General features: G+C 38.9%; 1 protein-coding gene across 6 annotated transcripts in view; it reads right to left on the minus strand.

Annotated features, from left to right (window-relative positions):
• Positions 1–19136, minus strand: part of CUNH7orf57 (chromosome unknown C7orf57 homolog) — a 50799-nt gene that overhangs the window by 4044 nt on the left and 27619 nt on the right. For all 6 annotated transcript variants that reach the window (XM_087713163.1, XM_087713164.1, XM_087713162.1 and 3 more), the window contains exons 6-7: positions 7214–7314; positions 1455–1570 (exon numbers count right to left, since the gene is read on the minus strand). In XM_087713163.1, coding sequence (XP_087569289.1) covers positions 1455–1570; positions 7214–7314 — 217 coding nt within the window. The remainder of the gene's footprint in view (positions 1–1454; positions 1571–7213; positions 7315–19136) is intronic.

Genomic DNA, 19136 nt, shown 5'->3' on the forward strand with positions numbered 1-19136 from the left:
AGTAAATGTGTGTGCACATAAATAGATTTTATCCATGGTTACTCATTCCTCGTCACTTTGATTATGCTATTATGATGTGTTCTACATGGGGCTGAATTTGAAGTGCATTTGGAAAGTACATCTGATCCAAAATGCAATAGCTCAAGTAGCCATGGACACTCCTTGTTGCTCCCTTGCCATACATTATTTTTGGAGATGTACTAGATGTACATTGAATGTAATTCTAGAATGGTGGTTACCATCATCTGTCAAAGCCTTTCATGGCTTGGATATTTACAGGATTGTCTTCTTGCAAAAACACCTGTTCACCCGATATTGTCAAATAGAACAAACTCTTTCCATGACCTTTGCTCAGAGAATGCCATCTATAGGTGCTAGCCTATTATGCCTTCTCTAGTCCATTTCTTTGGAACAGCAGTCTCTCAAACCTCAAATGGCCCATTCCCTGTTGGTGTTTAAAAAGGACTTGCCTCACTAACCCTGGGAAGCTGAGCATGATTATGTGTCCTTAAAAAATGGATATTGTTTCAGTGGTGAGAGTATATACAAATGTATCATCTACAATTAGCCTTAGGGCCTTATACAGTGATTTCATGGCCCTAATTTGTTAACTATCATGTTTTGTTTTAATCTGAGATATGGAAGGGGAACTGAATACTACTACTTCTGTGTAACTGGAGTGGACTATAGACTGCATAAAATAAACAAACAAACAATTATGTTCAAACAGCTGCAAAAGCTTTCCATAAAGTGTGACTGTTTTATTGCTTGTAAGAAAGATATTGGGCATGAACCAACATGCCTTGCAAAGTATCTTCTTTAATGCTTTGCAAAATCTTAAAAGCTCTTACTTCTCTGAACATGTCTTCAGATATACTTAAGTATTATTCATAATATAAAATGAATGCTCCACTAGAATATAATCTACAGAGGTATTAGGCCATAATTTTAAATAGTTTCAAGTAGAACATCTTTAATAATGGCAGTTGCTACAAAATAATGTTTATGATTTTTTCTTTATAATGAAGATGTTCTGTTGTTCTAATTATCAGGATAGAACTGAATGCTTTACTCTTTGAAAGCATATTTCACTGAAAAGAATTGGACTTCCTTGAAAAAGTTAATGGAATCACATATCATACTAAGTTTTGTTTTAACTATGGATTGCTGAATAAGCCGTAATTGACAGGATTCACACAAGGTAAGCTGTAAAATAATTTATACAAATAATGGCTGAGGATGTAAAATATTATTTTTTTAAAAAGAAAATACAACTATCATATTGTGATATTTGAATTCAAGTTTGATGAGTTGCAGAATGTGAATACAAATACTTCATTTACTAATGAACCACAATATTTAAAACAGGCTTATAAATTAGAGCAGGGATTATTGAGCAACTTTTTATAGCATATTAAATATGATGTAATATTAAAAAGGTTTTAACACATTACCATTAGACAGAGTATTTTTTTTCTTCCATTGATCACGTTGTTGAAGCCACTCATCACCATAACCACTACTAATCAGTTTGCTGAAGTTTACAGGCTCATTTTTTTTATGAACAGGCCTTCACAGAAAATAAGAAATAATTAAAATTTAAACTTAAATCAAGTCTAATAGATTTTTCATAGTAACAATTATAAGCAAAGAACACTAACTGTATATAATTTCAAAAACAAAGCAAAAAGAAAAATTGAATACCTATTTCCCTATTATGGATAACAATAACAGTAAATTATTTGAGAACACATTCCATTATAAAAAATCCAATACTTAGTGGAACTGAAAAATAAAACGTCAAACTATTTCACAGAAGTCTTTCCAAGTAGGTAAATTGAGCAACAGATGTAAACATCTATTTTGTGGTTTGTATCTACATTCTCTTTGTAATATGCTGATTATTACAACTCTTGTTTTGCTTCTTTCCTTTAGTTGTTTAATTATCAATAATCCTGTGGAGTTTATTTTATTCTAAATAAATAAATTCTGTAAAACTGTATCAAAAAATTTTCTAATACAAAGACACAAGCAATTATCAGCACAGATCTTTGGACAAACGACAAATCCTGTTATTGTATCACTGTTGTTGATTATCCTCCCCCCCTTTTTCAATAGTCAAGGGGAAAACTCTTAAAAAGTTCAGAGAACCCAGATACAATTAATGTAAGTACAGATAGTCCTTGACTTACCATCATAATGGAGCCTGCCTATTACGATCATAAGTTGTGACAGTTACAAAAGAGTCATCATGCAATTGACCCAATTTTACAGACTTTTTTTTGTGGCAGTCATTATCTTCAACAACCATGGTTGTTAAGGGTTGTTAAACAAACCCATTGTTTGTTATGGGATGTTTTTGCTGAAAACCAAAATGCTGGTTTTCACCAAAAAGCCAAAAATTGTGGTCATGTAACTGCAGGACACTGCAAACAGCTGCAAATTCACACTGGTTGCCAAGTGCCTGCAATGTGAAAATGTGATCATATCTCTCCTGCCCATCATACATTTGGAACCGGACTGTAAGTGCCTTTTGGGGGGGTCCACTGTAACATCAGATGCTAAGCAAACAGTTGTAATCACCTCTACAGTCAAACTCATCAAAATAACAAGTCATATTTTTATGTATATTGATTTTGTCATGTTAAATATAATTAAACATAAACATATAATTGATACATAATCTACGTATCAAAAATAAACTAATGTACTCATGAAATATGACAATGGATTTTTAAAATATTGTTGTAAAATATGCAATGGTGAAAAATTAGGGAAGTAAATTAAGGCATAGCAAGCATCAACATTCCACATCTGATCAACCATATATGCCCAGGGAGTTCTCAGTTAATGTCCACTCATTCAGTGGCAAATTAGCAGCAGGGGAGTCATACAATTATAAATCTGAATCAGGAAGGCTCAAGGGAATATTTAGTTGCATCAACTCTGTGAAATTACTCACTGTGAGGCGAACTAGCCTTCTGACCAGAAAACATCCAGTTTGAAAGCAGCAATAGTTCATCTTTGATATTACCAATATTACCAAGTATATTCTACCTTTGATAAGTGCTTGTGTTATTGCAGTTTTATTTTAGAATGTTCAGTGCAACTCTTGTTTTGCAACTGTCTTTCGTTTTACTCTTTTCAAATCTGAATACTTTCCTATCTGTAATCAAATTACTAGTTTAGACGGACAGATTGCCTATCTAGAGTCTGAAATTAGAGGTCCAACCTGTGTGTTATTTTGAGTTGCCTCACTATCAGCACTCTGTACTACAAAGACCCTCCAGTTGAAGGGAAATATGGACAATTGTTGGATCTGGCTGAGTGAGTAAGACCTGTGGACACAAAGCTTTTGGTGTATCCTGTCTTATAGATACAGTGTTCTTACTGAACTTAATTAGGATACTAAGGTGACAGGTTCAGCTGCTTGTAATGAAGATGATGACTCAACTGAACGGGCATTGTAGTCCGTGAGGAAGACGTTTTGGACAAGGGAGGGTATGAATTAGGTATTACAAATCAGTCATGGGAGGTGAGCAAGAAATCTAGAAAGAGAAGCCACTTTCTGGTTGGTGACTCAAAAGTAAGAAATGTCAATTTAGGAAAGGATATGGAGTTTTCGAACAAGGTGAGGTGTCTGCCTGGTTCTACTGACAGCAGAGAAAAGAGACACATTATCAAGATAGTCAAGAATGCTTGTAAGGACTATGATGTTGATGTATATCTTGGCACTAATGACTTATCCAAAGGATTTCCAGAACCTGCAGCAGGAACTTAGCAGAATAGGCTATACCCTTCCTTTTTTAGAGTTATTACCTGTATATGAGGAGCAAAATGGAAACAGCGTTCAATGTGTGTTAAAAGAAAGGTGTAAAACAGAAGATTTGTCAAAAACAGAGGATTCCAGACAAATCTTATTGTATTTTTGGCAATAGTGGATCAGAGAAAGGTTGTGATATGGGTTAGCTGGGCTTCAGTAAAGCTTTTGATAAAGTAAACCACACCCTACTACTTGATAAGACAGAAAAATGGGTTAGACACCATCACCGCCAGATGGATTCATAACTGATTGACAAACCACATTCACTGTGTAGTCCCATGATGAACCATCTATGGCACGGAGCCATATTTGGTGGCATGCCAGCTGTTCAGCTCCAGTGCATACATGCATGCCGGCCAGCTGATTTTTTGCCCTTCTGGAGGGCCAGAGGAGGTCATTTTCTCTCTCTCCAGGATTCAGGAAAGCCTCCGGAGTGTGGAGAGGGCAAAAAATAGCCCCAGTGGGCCAACCAGAAGTTCGGAAGCGATCCATTTCTGGATTCCGGAGTGCCTCTGGTAGAAGCAGTTTTCGCCCTCCCCAGGCTTCAGGAAAGCCTCTGAATCCTGGGGAGAGGTCGTGCACCCACACACAGGGAGGGGCGCATGTGCAGAAGGGGGGTCACGCACACATGCGAAGATGGGCGGGGAGGATTGAGTGGGCACACAGGTGCGCATAATAACACAGGCACGCGCAATGACAATTTTGGCACACCGTAAGAAAAAGGTTTGCCATCACCGGTGTAGTCCTTAATAGAATTGTATCTACATGGAAGGAAGCATGCAATGGGTTACCCCAAGACTCTGGCTTAGGCCCAGTACTCTTCAATATCTTCATCAATGATTTAAAAGAGGGGATAGAAGGGCAACAGGAAAAACTTCAGAAAACAGGCTCAAGTTACAGAAGGATCTCAATAGATTGGAACACTGAGCCCTATTTAATAAAATGAAATATATTGGAGAGAAAAGTAAGCTCTAATTTAGACAAGAAAAACCAAAAGTAATAGCTAGTACATGGCTCAGTAGCAATAGCTGCAAGAGAAATCTTGGACTCCAGTGGACAATCACTTAAATATGAAGCAGAAGTGTGCTGCATGTTCCAAAAGAGGCAAAAACAGTCCTAGGCTGCATTAACAGAGGGACAGACTACCAAACCCCTGCAGTATTAGCACCACTTTGTAATGCCTTGGTAAGACCACAGTTGGGATATTTCATCCAGTTTTGGTCACCATAATACAAAAAAAAGTTGAGGGTCTAGAAAGAGTGCAGAAAAGAGCAGCAAAGATGATTATGGGACTGGAGATTAAAAAACATGAAGAATGGTTACAGTAATTGGGTATGTCTAGTTAATGAAATGAAGGAGTAGGGGTGACATGATAGCAGTATTCCAATACCTAAGGACTGCCACAAAGAAGAGGGGATCAATCTCTAAGAGGCAGGCATGCAGAGATGGGTCTTTCCTGCATAATCTATTTAAAAGCTTAAACTCCCTCCCCCAAACATACACAGAATTGCATGCATAGGGAAAAAAGTGAATAGAAGAAAATATTGGACTTAGAGATAAGAGAAAATCTGGGAATCAAACTTTTATATGGATACAAAAATTATTCTGATGAGTTCTGCTGAGTAGTGCCTTTGTTACACTGAAGTGAGAGGAGACAAGAACAGCACAGCATCTCAGCATGGAGATAATTTTCTCGAAATAGATTGTACTGTTTTCCTTCAATATTGACTGCATAGTTCTTTTTACAGAGATATAATTGCAAAATGAATTAGGTGCAGATAGATCTCTTTGCAAGAGTATTTTTTTTTCTTTCTCTGCATCTTTGTAAGTATTTATAAGAATTACAGTCTTTATTAACTAAAAAAATCATGAATGAACTGAACATGATTTATATATGTATATTGAATGATCCTGAGAAAACTGAGTGATCATTTATACAAAACTGTTTACAATTATCACCTGAAAGATTTTAAACTTTCACTGCCTGGATGGTAAACTTTTATTCCCTTGAGCTTAGTTCCAGTACTCTTCAATATCTTCATAAATGACTTACATAAGGAAATACAAGGGAAACACATCAAATTTGCAGACAACACTAAGCTGACAGGAATAGCCAACTAAGAAGAGAAATTGAAGATCCAAAGAGATCTTGACAGACTTGAACACTGGGCCCTGTCTAACAAAATGAAGTTCAACAGAGATAAAAGTAACATTTTACACTTAAGCAAGAAAAAAACAACAGTACAGGTAGAGACTAGGCGAAACATGGCTTAATGCCAGTAATTGTGAGGGTGCCTAGTGGACAATCACTTAAATGAGCCAACAGAATGTAGTCACAGCCAAAAAAGCCAATTCAATCCTAGGCTGCATTAATACAGGGATAGAATCAACATCATGTGATCACATAATCATGAAGATCACCATTTTACAAAGCCTTAGTAAGATTACATTCAGACTATGCATTCAGCTCTGGTCACCATAATATAAAAAAGATTTAGAGACTCTGGAAAGAGTGCAGAGAAAAGTAACAAAATAATTAGGGGGCTGGAGGCTAAAACATATGACGAATGATTACAGGAATGGGATATGCCTAGTCTAATGAAAAGAAGAGATGATATGATAGCACTGTTCTAATATTAGAGGGGCTCCTAGGAAACCAAGGGGATCAAATTATTTTCTAAAGGACCAAAAGATAAGAAGCAATGGTTGGAAAGTACCCAAGAAGAAAAGCAACCTAAGCTTAAGGAAAATTTCTTAAAGGTGAGAACAATCAACTAATAGTTTGCCCTCAATAGTTTGCCCTCAGAATTTGTGGGTGCTCCATCACTGGAGGCTTTCAAAAAGAGATTGGACAACCATTGTCTGAAATGATATAGGGCAGTATCAAACTCCCAGTCTGCCGGCCAGATGTGTCATGCGCTGGCCACCTCCACCGCCATTTTAGCAAAGAGGAAAAAGTCGCAATACATTATATGACAACAACATGACACCACATGTTTGACACCCCTGGTATAAGGTCTCCTGCTTGAGCAGGGGGTTGGGCTAGAAGACTAGAAGTCCCTTCCAACGCTATTCTATGTTGTATGTTCCATTTTCCAAAGTATATGAAGGCAGGATAAGAAGCAATGGATGGAAACTAATCAAGGAGAGAACCAACTTAGAGCTGAAGATAAATTTCCTGACAGCTAGAACAATTAATCAGTGGAACACCTTATCTCAAAAAGTTGTAGGTGCCCCAACACTGGATGTTTTTAATAAGAGATTGGATAACCAGTTCACTGGAATGCTACAGTATTTCTTACTTCAGCAAGGGGTTGGACCTCCAAAGTCCCTTCCAACTCTATTATTCTAATATTCTTTTAATAGGAATTGCCACTGCAAATTACTTACATTGGAGGAAAATAAAGTCGGTTTCCTCCATGGAATTCTTTAGATGTGATAGCTTGTTGAGTTCTATGTGGGTATCTTGGTATAATAGCAGGAAGTTTTATCTGTGTGGGGAAAAAAATTATTTCGCATAGTATGATTAAATCCAATTTAAGAAATAGCTAAGAGAAAAAAAGTAGTCATAAGAGTTCAGCAGTAGATTTCATCATAGAAAATAAGGAGCTTCTTTGGGAGCAAAATTCCTCGAGGATATTTCTACCAGGACTGCTTGGAAATTACTAAGTGAGGCTAACATTTATAACTGACAATTTTACTAATCCTGCCATTTCAGTTTGCTTTCTTTGTGGGTCTTCCTACGGAGTCCTACCAATGAACTGGACAGGTATCTTCCTTCATAAAAGCTAACAGTATTCTTTTAGATCTTTCTTCAACATCTTAAATAATCCAAATATCCCTGCTATAGTTCAACTGAGAAAGGAAAATGGCAGACTCATAATTCCTAAATCAAAAATACAACCACACACTTGAGTAACCACAGCATTTTTGGCCAGTCTCTTGGAAAAGGAATGGAATAAGGAACTATTTTTTAATGCCCATCTGTTTAAATCAGTTGTAAAGTAACATGTAGTTTTAGTACTTAATGTTAGAGTCATTAAAATTTTACTTTGTAATCCTTGCTGTGCTTCTGGTGGCGTCTGAGGCAAGGTGTCAGGGTTGCAATAGCATCCAAAATTAAATCAGAGTCCAAGGCAAAGTATTGCTCCAAGTTCCAATTTATTAAGAGAGCCATGTTGGCACATCTGGGAAAACCCAAATCTGAAAGCTTTCCAGTTTTCCCCACCCAGTTGAAAATTCACGATCTTGCCCCCACACCCACAAGTCCATCACATGGTCCAATCTTCCACTGCCATGCTGGCAGTTCCACCCATCCAATTCGGTCAGGTGCAGAGGTACAGAGACAAAGGATGACCTTGGCTTTCTAGAAAGGAATTTTATTTTGGCTACATAGAATTTAATTCCATACAACCCCCCCTCCCATTTTCCCACAAAAGAAAAGGCATAGTAGAATAATAGAAAGTGTGGCAGACCAAAGATCCAAAAGGAATATGGCTGCAGGCCCGACAGGCAGCCTCTCCTCAGAAGAAAAGCGTTTTCTGAAAAGAGAATAATATGGGGGGGTTAACATAAGCAGAACTAACCACCTCTCCCCTGCTGGGGAGGGTCTTTTGGCTTATTGGGGAACTTATCATGAAATTGTTTTACTAACTTATCAGTTTTTACATTTCAACTTTTCGCCCAAGTAGTTTCAGACAAAGGGTACACCTTCCAATGCAGTAAATATTGCAAATGGCCTCTGTACAACCTAGAGTCTAAATTTTTTTTCACTTCATAGTGTGTTTCTCCTTCTATCACTACTGGAGGAGGGGGAGGCTGGGTGGACGGTCTTGGGCTGGACCCAATCACTGGCTTCATTAAGCTGCAATGAAAGACTGGGTGAATTTTCTTTAGAATTCTGGGCACACTGAACTGAATCATAACTGGGTTAATTATTTTCACTATTCGGAATGGACCTAGAAATTTTGGGCCTAATTTCTTGCTAGGCATTCTTAACTTTATGTATTTGGTAGACAAGAAAACTATCCCCCACACAGAAGGGAGGTTGGAGCGAGTGGTGTTTATCAGCTTGTTTCTTGTACTCTTCTGCAGCTTCTGTTAGAGCTTTTTTCGTATATTCCCAGCCCTTTTAAAGAATGTCCATCCATTCAGTCAAAGACATAGATGAGTGGGGTTCTCTGGGCAGTTCAGGCATGGGAACAAATTTCATGCCTCTGGTAACTTGAAAAGGAGTTAATCCAGTGCTGCTGTAGACAGCGTTGTTGTATGCGACTTCAGCGAAAGGTAGCAAATCCGACCAGTTGTCTTCCTGGTAATCCACATAACAATGGATGTATTGCTCCACCTTAGCATTGGCTTTTTCTTCTGCCCCATTCATACTCGGATGAAAAACTGAGTTAAGTCCTTGTGTGGACCCAATAGACCTCAGGAACTCTCTCCAGATCTTCACGGTGAACTGAATTTCACGGTCTGAGATGATCCTCCTGGGTACTTCGTGAAGGCGGTAAATGTATTTGACAAACATTTTCACTAGCTTCTTTGCAGATGGTAGTCCTGAGCAAGCAATGAAATGGGCTTGCTTGGAAAATAAGTCAATGACTGTCCAAATTACTTTATTACCGCTGCTGTGTGGGAGCTCGATGATGAAGTCCATTGCGATCTCTTCCCATGGTCGGCTAGGGTTGGCCACCTGTTGCAGTAATTCAGGAGGCTTGCCTGGCTGTATTTTCATGGTTGTGAAAATGACACAGCTTTTTACGTAATCTTCCACTTCAGCTTTCATTTTTGGCCACCAAAATTGATGCCTGGCGAGGTGGAGCATTTTTAGGAATCCAAAGTGGCTTCCTAAATTCACGTTTGTGGCTTCACTGTAGTACTTCCAGCCTTAGGTTTTCAGGAACATACAGTTTGGATCTTTTCCAGGTTACGCCATCTCTCATCATCAGTATGTCCTTGTTGTTGTTGAGTCAGGGGTCTGCTGGCAGTGCCAATTTCATTGCTGTGGTCAGCTTGTCCTGGCTGAGGGTAGGGGGCCAGTTAGTCTCGCCTCTGATAGTGACTTGGGCCGCGTTTTGGTAGGAAGGGGGAAGGATGAGGTGAACCACTTCTTCCTTCTTCCTGTCGTACTGCGGTTTTCTTGACAACACATCCACATACAAGTTCTTTCCTGCAGAGATGTGCTTAAGTTCAAATTTGAACCTTCGGAAGTATTGTGCCCAGTGAACTTGATTTGGAGCGTGACCCGTCAAAACCGCGGATGACAAAAGCGCGCTCGACGAAAGCGCGTACCTGACGTCATCAGCAGCGCGACAAAAAAAAATAAAAAATAAATTAAATTAAAATTAAAATAAAATTAAAGCAAGCCGATTCACATAAAGGTAAGGGTTAGGTTTAGGTTTAGGTTAAGGGTTAGGGTTAGGTTTAGGGTTACGTTAAGCGTTAGGATTAGGTTTAGCGTTAGGTTAAGGGTTAGCGTTAGGTTTAGGATTAGGTTAAGGGTTAGGTTTAGGGTTAGGTTAAGGGTTAGGTTTAGGGTTAGGTTTAGGGTTAGGTTTAGGGTTAGGTTTAGGGTTAGGTTTGGGGGGGTTAGGGTAAGGTTTTCGCTTTAATTTTAAATTTTACGATCACAGCGCGATGTTTTCGTCGCGCTGTGATGACGTCACGTACGCGCTTTCGTCGAGCGCGATTTTGTCATCCGCAGTTTTGTGGTGGAACCGATTTGGAGACAGTTTTCGGGGGCTTTTGAGGGCTTTGATGTTTTTATGGTCAGTCCAGACCTCGAATGGGACATCCCCTCCTTCCAGGAAATGTCTCTAAGTGAGTAGGGCTCACCTGACCGCATATGCTTCTTTCTCCCAAATGGCTCACCTCCTTTTTTGGAGACATAAGCACAAGACAAGAGGTGCCCTTATTTGCTCTTTTGCAAAAGCACTGCCGCTACAGCCACATCACTTGCATCTATTTGGATTATGAATTGCTGTTCTGGGTTAGGGTGTTGCAGTATGGGCTCTTGGGCAAAGAGCTGTTTTAATTTCTCAAATGCTTTTTGACAGTCCATTGTCCATCTAATAGGTTGGTTTGCCTTTGGCTTTGTCGGGGAAGGCCCTGTTTTTAACAGTTAGGTCAATGGCAGGGGCAACTTCGGGATGCCCTGCTGATGTCCCGGCAAAAACTGGGATGAATTGCCTATAGAAGTTGGCAAATCCAAGAAAGCTTTATAGCTGTTTGCAGGTGCTTGGGGGTTTCCAGTCTAACACAGTTTTCCCTTTCCCTTGATCCATCTCTACCCCCTCGCTGGAAATGTGATAGCAAAGGTAATCTAGTGAGATTTTGTGGAATTCACAATTTGATAATTTTGCATATAGCTTGGCAGCTAGAAGTTTTTCCAGGACTTGTTGTACACCCTTCATGTGCTCTTCTAGGGTCTCAGAAAAATGAGGATGTCATCAAGGTAAACAAGCACCTCTTGGTATAGGTGCTGATGTAGCACCTCATTTATTTTATTTATTTATTTTTTTAAAAAATATATTTTATTCATTTTTCACATTCAATTTGCAATCACTTATATACAGGGTATTTGCTATAAGAAAAGAAAAAAAAAGGAAATAAAACGAACAAATAAAAAGGAAACACAACTCATCATTCACAACCCCACCTAACCCTTCCATCCTCCATACACCCCATCTACCCCCTCCAACTTTCCTTTCTCCCTCTAACACTCCCCTCCTACTTCCCTTTCCCCTCAAGCCTTCCTTCTCCCCTTACTCCCCACACACCCTCCTTACATTCCCCTTACTCCTTCCTTACTCCTCCCTCTTCTTTCCCTCTACCTCCCTCCTTGGTGTATGCCTTTATTCGAGTGTTGTTTAATCTGATAAAAGTAAAATGAACCAAGGAAAAAAAAATAAAAGAAAAAAAAGAACCACCGTATATAAATACATTCTTGTTCTTATTAAGACTATGTTAACACCCCCCACCCCCCACCACAAATCCCCATCCCTAATCCTCCCGACTTCCCAGGGCCCACACCTGGCACTACCTTCTGTCTAAAATATCTTGTATACATATGGATTAAAAAATAAAAGTAATATGTCAAAAGAAAGAAAAACAGAAAAAAAGAAGAAAGAAAAGAAAAGAGAAAAGAAAAAAGAAGAAAAAAAAGAAACCACTCTTTGTGTTGATCTCAGCCCCCCATCTTTATCTATGCTTAAATAGTATAAATCATTCTATCTATATTTTATTCTCGTCTCTTACTTCTTTGCTATTTACCCCAACCTTCTGTAGACTCTCCCGTTCCTCTTCCTAAACCTTATGATCCCTTCCGATAAAATTTAAGCAACGTGGTTCATGCCACATATTCAAATATTACTTTACAGAAGAGTAATCAAACTTTCCCTTCTAATTAAATTTAAACAGCGTAAATGATCTTTCTTAACCTCCTTTTCAAACAATAATTCAAAATAATCTAACCAAGCTTCCCCTTCTTAGTAAAGTTTAAGCAGTGTAGATCAAGTATTACTTTACACAGAAATCAATTTCTATCTTAAGATAATTCCAACCGACTTTCTCTTCTAATAGGATTTAAATAACGTAGTTCATTCCACATGCATTTTACCCTCATCCCTTACTTGTCTGATATTTACCACTATCAAATTGATGCTGGCATTTGTTTAAAATCTAACTCAAAGTAATTTCAACCAACTTTCCCTTCTAATAAGAGTTAAATAGCATGGATCATTCCACATATTCAAATAATACTTTCAGCAAGAGTCAGTTAACCTTCTGTTTTAAAGTAGTCCCTTCTAACAAAGTTTAAACAACATAAATCATTCCGCATTCTTTTTACACCTATCTTAAGATAATCCCAACCGGCTTTCTCTTCTAATAACCTTTAAACAACGTAAATCATTCCACATATATTTTACCCTCATCCCTTGCTTGTCTGATGTTTACCACTATCAAATTTATGCTGACATTAATTTAAGATCTAGCTCAAAGTAGTTTCACCCAACTTTCCCTTCTAATAAGAATTAGTCCGCTTTTTCTACCGGAGAGAGGTCTCAAACCCCCATTCAGTCCTCAACTTTGGCGAATATTTTGAAATGTCTAAATTCTCGATCTCCGTTTTTCTGCTTCTCCGAGGGAGGAAAGGCTACCCCCTCCATCTTGCAGCCACATGGCCTGCCGCTTGCCTTCTCCTTCCGCTTGTCTCTCCTCTCTTCCAAGTGAGTCAGGAAGTCCCGCCTTCAAAGTCCTACAATAGAAATCTCGAGCCTCCGAAACAGAGTTAAGACGAAATCTTTGATTCTCAAATGTGACCGTGATGCCGGCAGGGGCCTCCCATCTGTATCGAATCTGTTGACTCCTAAGCTAGTTAAAAAGGTGTAGTCCCTTCTTGCTTTCAACATCTGGAAAGGTATATCTTTGAAGACAATCAGGTCCTGGTCATCAACTCGGAGACTGTTATTATGAAACTTTTGCACAATCGCGTTTCTAGATTCTTTTGTAGAGAAATGTATAATTATGTCCCTCGGGAGCTGTCGCTGTTCCGCTATCAATGAGTTCTGGCGATAGATTTTCCGAATCTGCCAATCAAAGTTAAGTCCCGGGCTTCCCACCGCATGGCTAAAGGCTTCAGCAAAGGTCTGTTGCAGATTCTCTTGCTCCTTTTCACGGAATCCTCTGACTCTTATTGCAAATGCCTTCCTATTAAAATTTATCATCATAAGCTGTTCTTCAGTGTCTCTAATTTTTTGTTGTAAAATTTGAATATTGGTAGTCAAATTAAAATTAGCCTTCTCCAAGCTTTCCAATTTGTTCTCTATTTCAGCAGAATAATCTGACAGGGCAGACACGGCTGCGAACGTATTCGCCTTCATTTGATTAACTTTAGACTTTAAATCATCATATAGTTCCAATACAAATTCCTTAATTTCTTGTTTAAAATCATTAAACATTTTAAAGAGATATTCCTGTGTTAAAAATTCTCCAGTAGAAGGCATAGGAGACAAAGGCTGTGGTTCCAGTAAAAATTCTTTAAATTCTTTAGACACATTTGTAGCAAGGCGCTTCTTTGACCTGGGTGCCATAATAAATAAACAAATAAGCAGCGCTTTGCTCCCCTCTATTTCCAAAGAAGAAGGGTTTATTTTGTTAAGGAGCAGTCTGCAGGAAGGTAAAACCGGCTAAGTACATCCACTATCAATCATCCACGGAGAGAAATCGCCATTTTGAAGTCCGTTTAGACAAAGAAGTCTCTAAGACAAATGGTGCTGGTATTTAAGATAGTAATAAAAGCATAAATCTCACAGGAGTGGGACCCGCCCGTATCAATTCTAGCTTGAAAAAACTTTGTTTTGTCCTGGGGGGGGGGCTAGCCTGTCTGGGGCTGCCAAAAAAAAAAAGGCAGCTGAGAAGAACTGGCTGGAGATAAAAGCTCCGCTCCGGCTGGATCTAATCTCTATCCACAGCCAAAAAAAGAAAAAGGCTGTGGCTTACGAATAGACCCTAGCCTACAGAGCTACTCCCTGCCCCTTTCTTAGCCAAAAAGGGGTGCTATCTATGATCTTATTTAGATATACAGACCAGATCTCTGAGGAGCTCGGTGGAGCCCTCCTCGGCAACAGGCCACGCCCCCAGCGTAGCACCTCATTTATGTAATGCAGGGGCCCCTTGTAGTCCAAATGGCATAAATTTGAATTGGAAACTGCCAAGGAGGCAGTTAAAGGCAGTCTTCCATTCATCTCCCTCCCTGATACCTATGCGATAATACGCCTCTCTCAAGTCCAGTTTGGTGAACACCTTGTCTTTTAGTTAAGTGGTTCAACATATCCTTCATGAGGGGAAGAGGATGGGTGTTCTTTTTTTTTTTTTTTATTAAATGTTTTTTTAGTTTTAGTTTAAAGCTGATACAACATCTTTCTTAATATGTCAATCAATTACAGATAATACAAAAAAAAAAACAAAGACAACAATCAGAGAAACAAAACAAGACACAGGTATCTATTATGAAAAAATAGGAAGTATATCAACTGGTTACAACATGTTCTGGTGCTTCTCTTCGATTGACTCCCATTAATTCAAGTATCTTAACTCGAATATTTGCCATATCAACATCATTATACCTCCGGTTTTAATTATTGTAATTATTTAAACATCCTTCATCCTTAGTTATGCTAAGGAATTAGTCCATAACACATGCTGGCAGTTCATTTACTTATTTGTAAAATCCTCTATTATCATCAAATCCTCATATTCTATTTTAACTAGACATCCATAATATTCAATTATATCATATATCCTAACATTTTCCCAATATTGATTAACATTTAATTATATGGATTTTATTTAATTTTTTAATAGTGCTAATTATTATAATTAATACTCTTTATGTATACCCTAAAGGTATTTTCTCATATCCAATTGTTAGTTATCATATCGACTCCACATTATATACATTACTATTAATATCAATTATTATTCAGCAATATCTGTTACACAAAAAAACAATTAGATTTAGCTAATTTTCAATTATATTCATCAATCTATCAACCAATTCCAAATTATATATATTGCTATCTATATCAATCATTATTCAGCTATATCTATTACAAATTGAAGTGATCCAATCTAGATTCTATTTTAGCTAAACATCCATAATATTCAATTATATCATATATCATAACATTTTCCCAGTATTAATTAACATTAGATTGTATGGATTCTATTTAGTTTTTTAATAGTGCTAATTATTATAGTTAATACTCTTTATGTGTAATCTAAAAGTATTTTCTCATATCCCATTGTTAATTATCATGTCAACTCCACATTATATACATTGCTATCAATATCAATTATTATTCAACAATATTTGTTACACAGAAAAGCAATTAGGTTTAACTAGTTTTCAATTGTATTCAACAATCTATCAGCCAGTTCCAGATTATATATATTGCTATCCATATCAGTCATTATTCAGCTATATCTATTACAAATTAAGTAATTCGATCTAGCTAATTTTAGTTTTTATTGTCCATCTGTCAGCCTGTGTCCCTCCAGCCACAAGGTTTTCTCCGTCCAGTAGCCATTCGTTGAATGAATTTACCAAATGTTTCCATAAGCAAGTCCAAACAAAAGTATTTCGGCACCTTTGGATTCTGAATATCAGTGATGAAGTAATAAAGTTGTTCTTGGTTTATAAAGCTTCCCAATTTAACTTTAATTCTCAAGGGTGGATTCTCCATTCCTTCTGCACACTGTCCCTTTAAATGAGCCGTCTTTATGGCTTCCCCCTTCTTCTCTTCCTCTGAGATGGACCAGACACCATTTCTCACATTTTCCATTTGTGTTTCAGGAACATTTAAGCATTCAACGTTCTCAGTTTTAGCTTCATATTTTAGAATAAATTGATCCATTTTTCTTTCCAATCTTTGGTAAGAATGAAAAAGTTCTCTACACGCAGAGAAAAGAGTCTGAAATGAAGTCTTTGAAATATCTTGGGACGCCATGATGTGTCGTAGTTAAAATAAAGGCTCTCTCTTTTTTTTTTTTTTTCCCCCGGAGGCTTCAAAGCACTTTTTAACTTTTTTTTTTTTTTAATTCTCTTACCAGCTGTCAATCTTATCTAATTGTAAACAGAGCTGGATAGTAAAGTAATAAAAATGTCGAATCGTAGCGGGCTAGTTAGTAGAAAATAAGTTTTACGATCCACTTAGGAAGATTCAGAGGGGGGAGAATATCGCGGAGTTTCTTGAAGCATTTAAGAGGTAGAGTAACCACCAGTCATAAAACCATTAGAAAAGCTAATTCGCCGCTGATCTTCTGTTGTTTGGTTTTCAGTTAGCTTAATTTTTAACAGGAACAATCTCTCTTGGATAATAAAATCAGCTTACCAGATGATATCACTTCTTCCATTCTTAGGGACGACCTGCAGCTTCAGTTAGCACATAGCTAATCCAAAAAGGAATTGGCACGGGGAGTTAATACCCTCCCCCAGAGATTTGCGATTATCTCTGGGGTCCTGGGTCCCTCCCCACCTCCACTGTCGTCTCCGGGACAGCTGGGGTTCAAAGAACCCGTCCAAAAAATCCTTTGGTATAGAGGAATTTCAGGAGTAGCCTAAAACTCCATCTTCTCACTGCTAAGCCCCGCCTTCTTCCCGGGGATGGGTGTTCTTTACGCATACTCAGTTTATCCCTCGCAGGTCAATACATAGCCTCACCCCGGTGTCTTTCTTCTCTTTGAAGAGCATGGGGGCTGCTATTTCTGACTTAGCTGGTTCAATAAAGCCCCGCTTCAAATTGATGTCAATGTACTTTCTTAATTCTACCATCTCTTTAGGAGTCATGGAGTACATTTTCGGCTTTGGTAGGGTGGCTCCAGGCAAGACCTCTATCGATGGGCTGATGGGGGGTAGAAAGTTACAATCTTCCTCACTGAAAACCCCTGCCAGGTCTCAGTACTCTTTTGGCACTTGCTGGATGTCTGGGGGTTTTGTGTCTGCTGCAGGAACTGCAGATCTGGGCTGTGTGCTTACTTGGACTTAATCTTCGTAAATGTCAACGTCCATAAGGCAGTGACCGTTGCATTGTGAAGGCCAGGGGCAGGACGTCACGGATTACAGCACGCCATTGATTCCGATTTAGGGCGGCTTGTTGGGCATCGGTTATTGAAAAATGGAGTGGTTGAAGATTGTGAGCCACTTGGGATATCCACGTTTTCTTTGGGGCATTTCGTGCGATTTTCCACCCATCCGGTCGCAGCGAGTTAATCGATCGGTAAGGTAATCGGCTATTGTCCATACGGCAAACGTGTCCAAACCACCTAAGTCGTTGTCTTCTTAGGTAAAGTTCTATTGTAGTTTGGTTTTTACACAGCTGCAATACCATTTCGTTTTTCCACCGGTCCCGTAGAGTTATGTGCAGAATGTTGCGCAGGCATCTTAGCTGGAATCGCTCTAATAGGTTCAGGTCGCTTTTAAGTAAAGTCCACGATTCCGAGCCGTACAGTAAGATTGTGCGGATGGAAGCATTAAATATCCTCATCTTAGTCGCAATCGTCATGTCATTTTGGCTCCACAGGCACTTCCTTAAAGAGGCGAATGCGGCTGTAGCATTGCCAATGCGGCTTTTGATGTCATTTGTAGCCACTACACGTTGGCTGTCGATGATTGACCCCAAATATTTAAACGTGTCTACTCTTTCGATAGGGTTGCCTTCGAGGTGCAGTTGAGCTGGTTGAGTGCCCGTGAAAATGAATTTGGTTTTTTCACCATTTATCACCAGGCCGAGCTTGTTAGCATTTGCTTGCAATGCATCCAGGGTATTTTGGGTGGTTTGGGCTGTTTCAGCAAAGAAGACGATGTCATCAGCATACACCAAGTCTGTGAGAGACAGCTGAGCCCCGATTTGAACGCCTGGTGTGTCTTTAAAAGTTTGTCTGAGGATCCAATCCATGGTTATATTGAAGAGCATTGGTGAAATAATACAGCCTGGTTTGATGCCGGTAGTTATTGAGAATGGTGGGGACACATTTCCCAGGTATTTTGTCCGGCTGATTCCACCTTCGTAAAAAGCTTTAAGCACGTTGAGTGTAGTATAGGGGATTGATTCAGCTTTAAGGGCGCACCACAACGATGAATGATCTATGCTATTGAAGGCGCATGAAAAATCCACAAATACTAGAAAAGTGTCCTTTTTGTAACGCAGGCGTGATTCGGCTAGTTGTCTCAGGGTAAATATTTGGTGTGTGCAACCTCTTCCTGGTCTGAAACCGGCTTGCTCTTCCCTGCAATTAGATTCTCTGACTTTCAGTAGTCTGGATCGGATTATAGAGGTTAAGAGCTTGCCGGATGTTGATAGCAAACTTATTCCTCTATAGTTTTTGCAATTGGCTGGGTCTCCCTTTTTGTGGATTGGTACAACAATCGAGTCTTTGAAGTCTTGAGGCACGGCTCTTTGGTCCCAGATGGCAGAGTATATGCATTTCAGTTGTTTTATTATCGGTTCTCCTCCCGCTTTCAAAGCTTCAGCAGGGATATTGTCTACCCCAGGTGCCTTCCGGTTCTTAAGTCTTTTAATTGCAGCACGGATTTCCTCCTCTGTCGGAGGGTGGTCGTTAATTGCGCTTGGTAATTGTAAGTCCGCATTCTCCATCAGACGTTGGTCTAGGCTAGTGGGGTGGGGGCGATTCAGTAATTGGTGAAAGTGTTCTTTCCACCTATCCAGTTTACCCATTAGTGATTTTATGGGGTTTCCGAGATGATCTTTGAGGTTTGAGCTCGTTGCTTTAAATTTTCCATTGCAGCTTCGCA

This window comes from Thamnophis sirtalis, unplaced genomic scaffold (assembly GCF_051295495.1).
Source record: "Thamnophis sirtalis isolate CommonGarterSnake01/CBP01778 unplaced genomic scaffold, rThaSir2_p1.2 scaffold_4, whole genome shotgun sequence".
Lineage (NCBI taxonomy): Eukaryota > Metazoa > Chordata > Lepidosauria > Squamata > Natricidae > Thamnophis > Thamnophis sirtalis.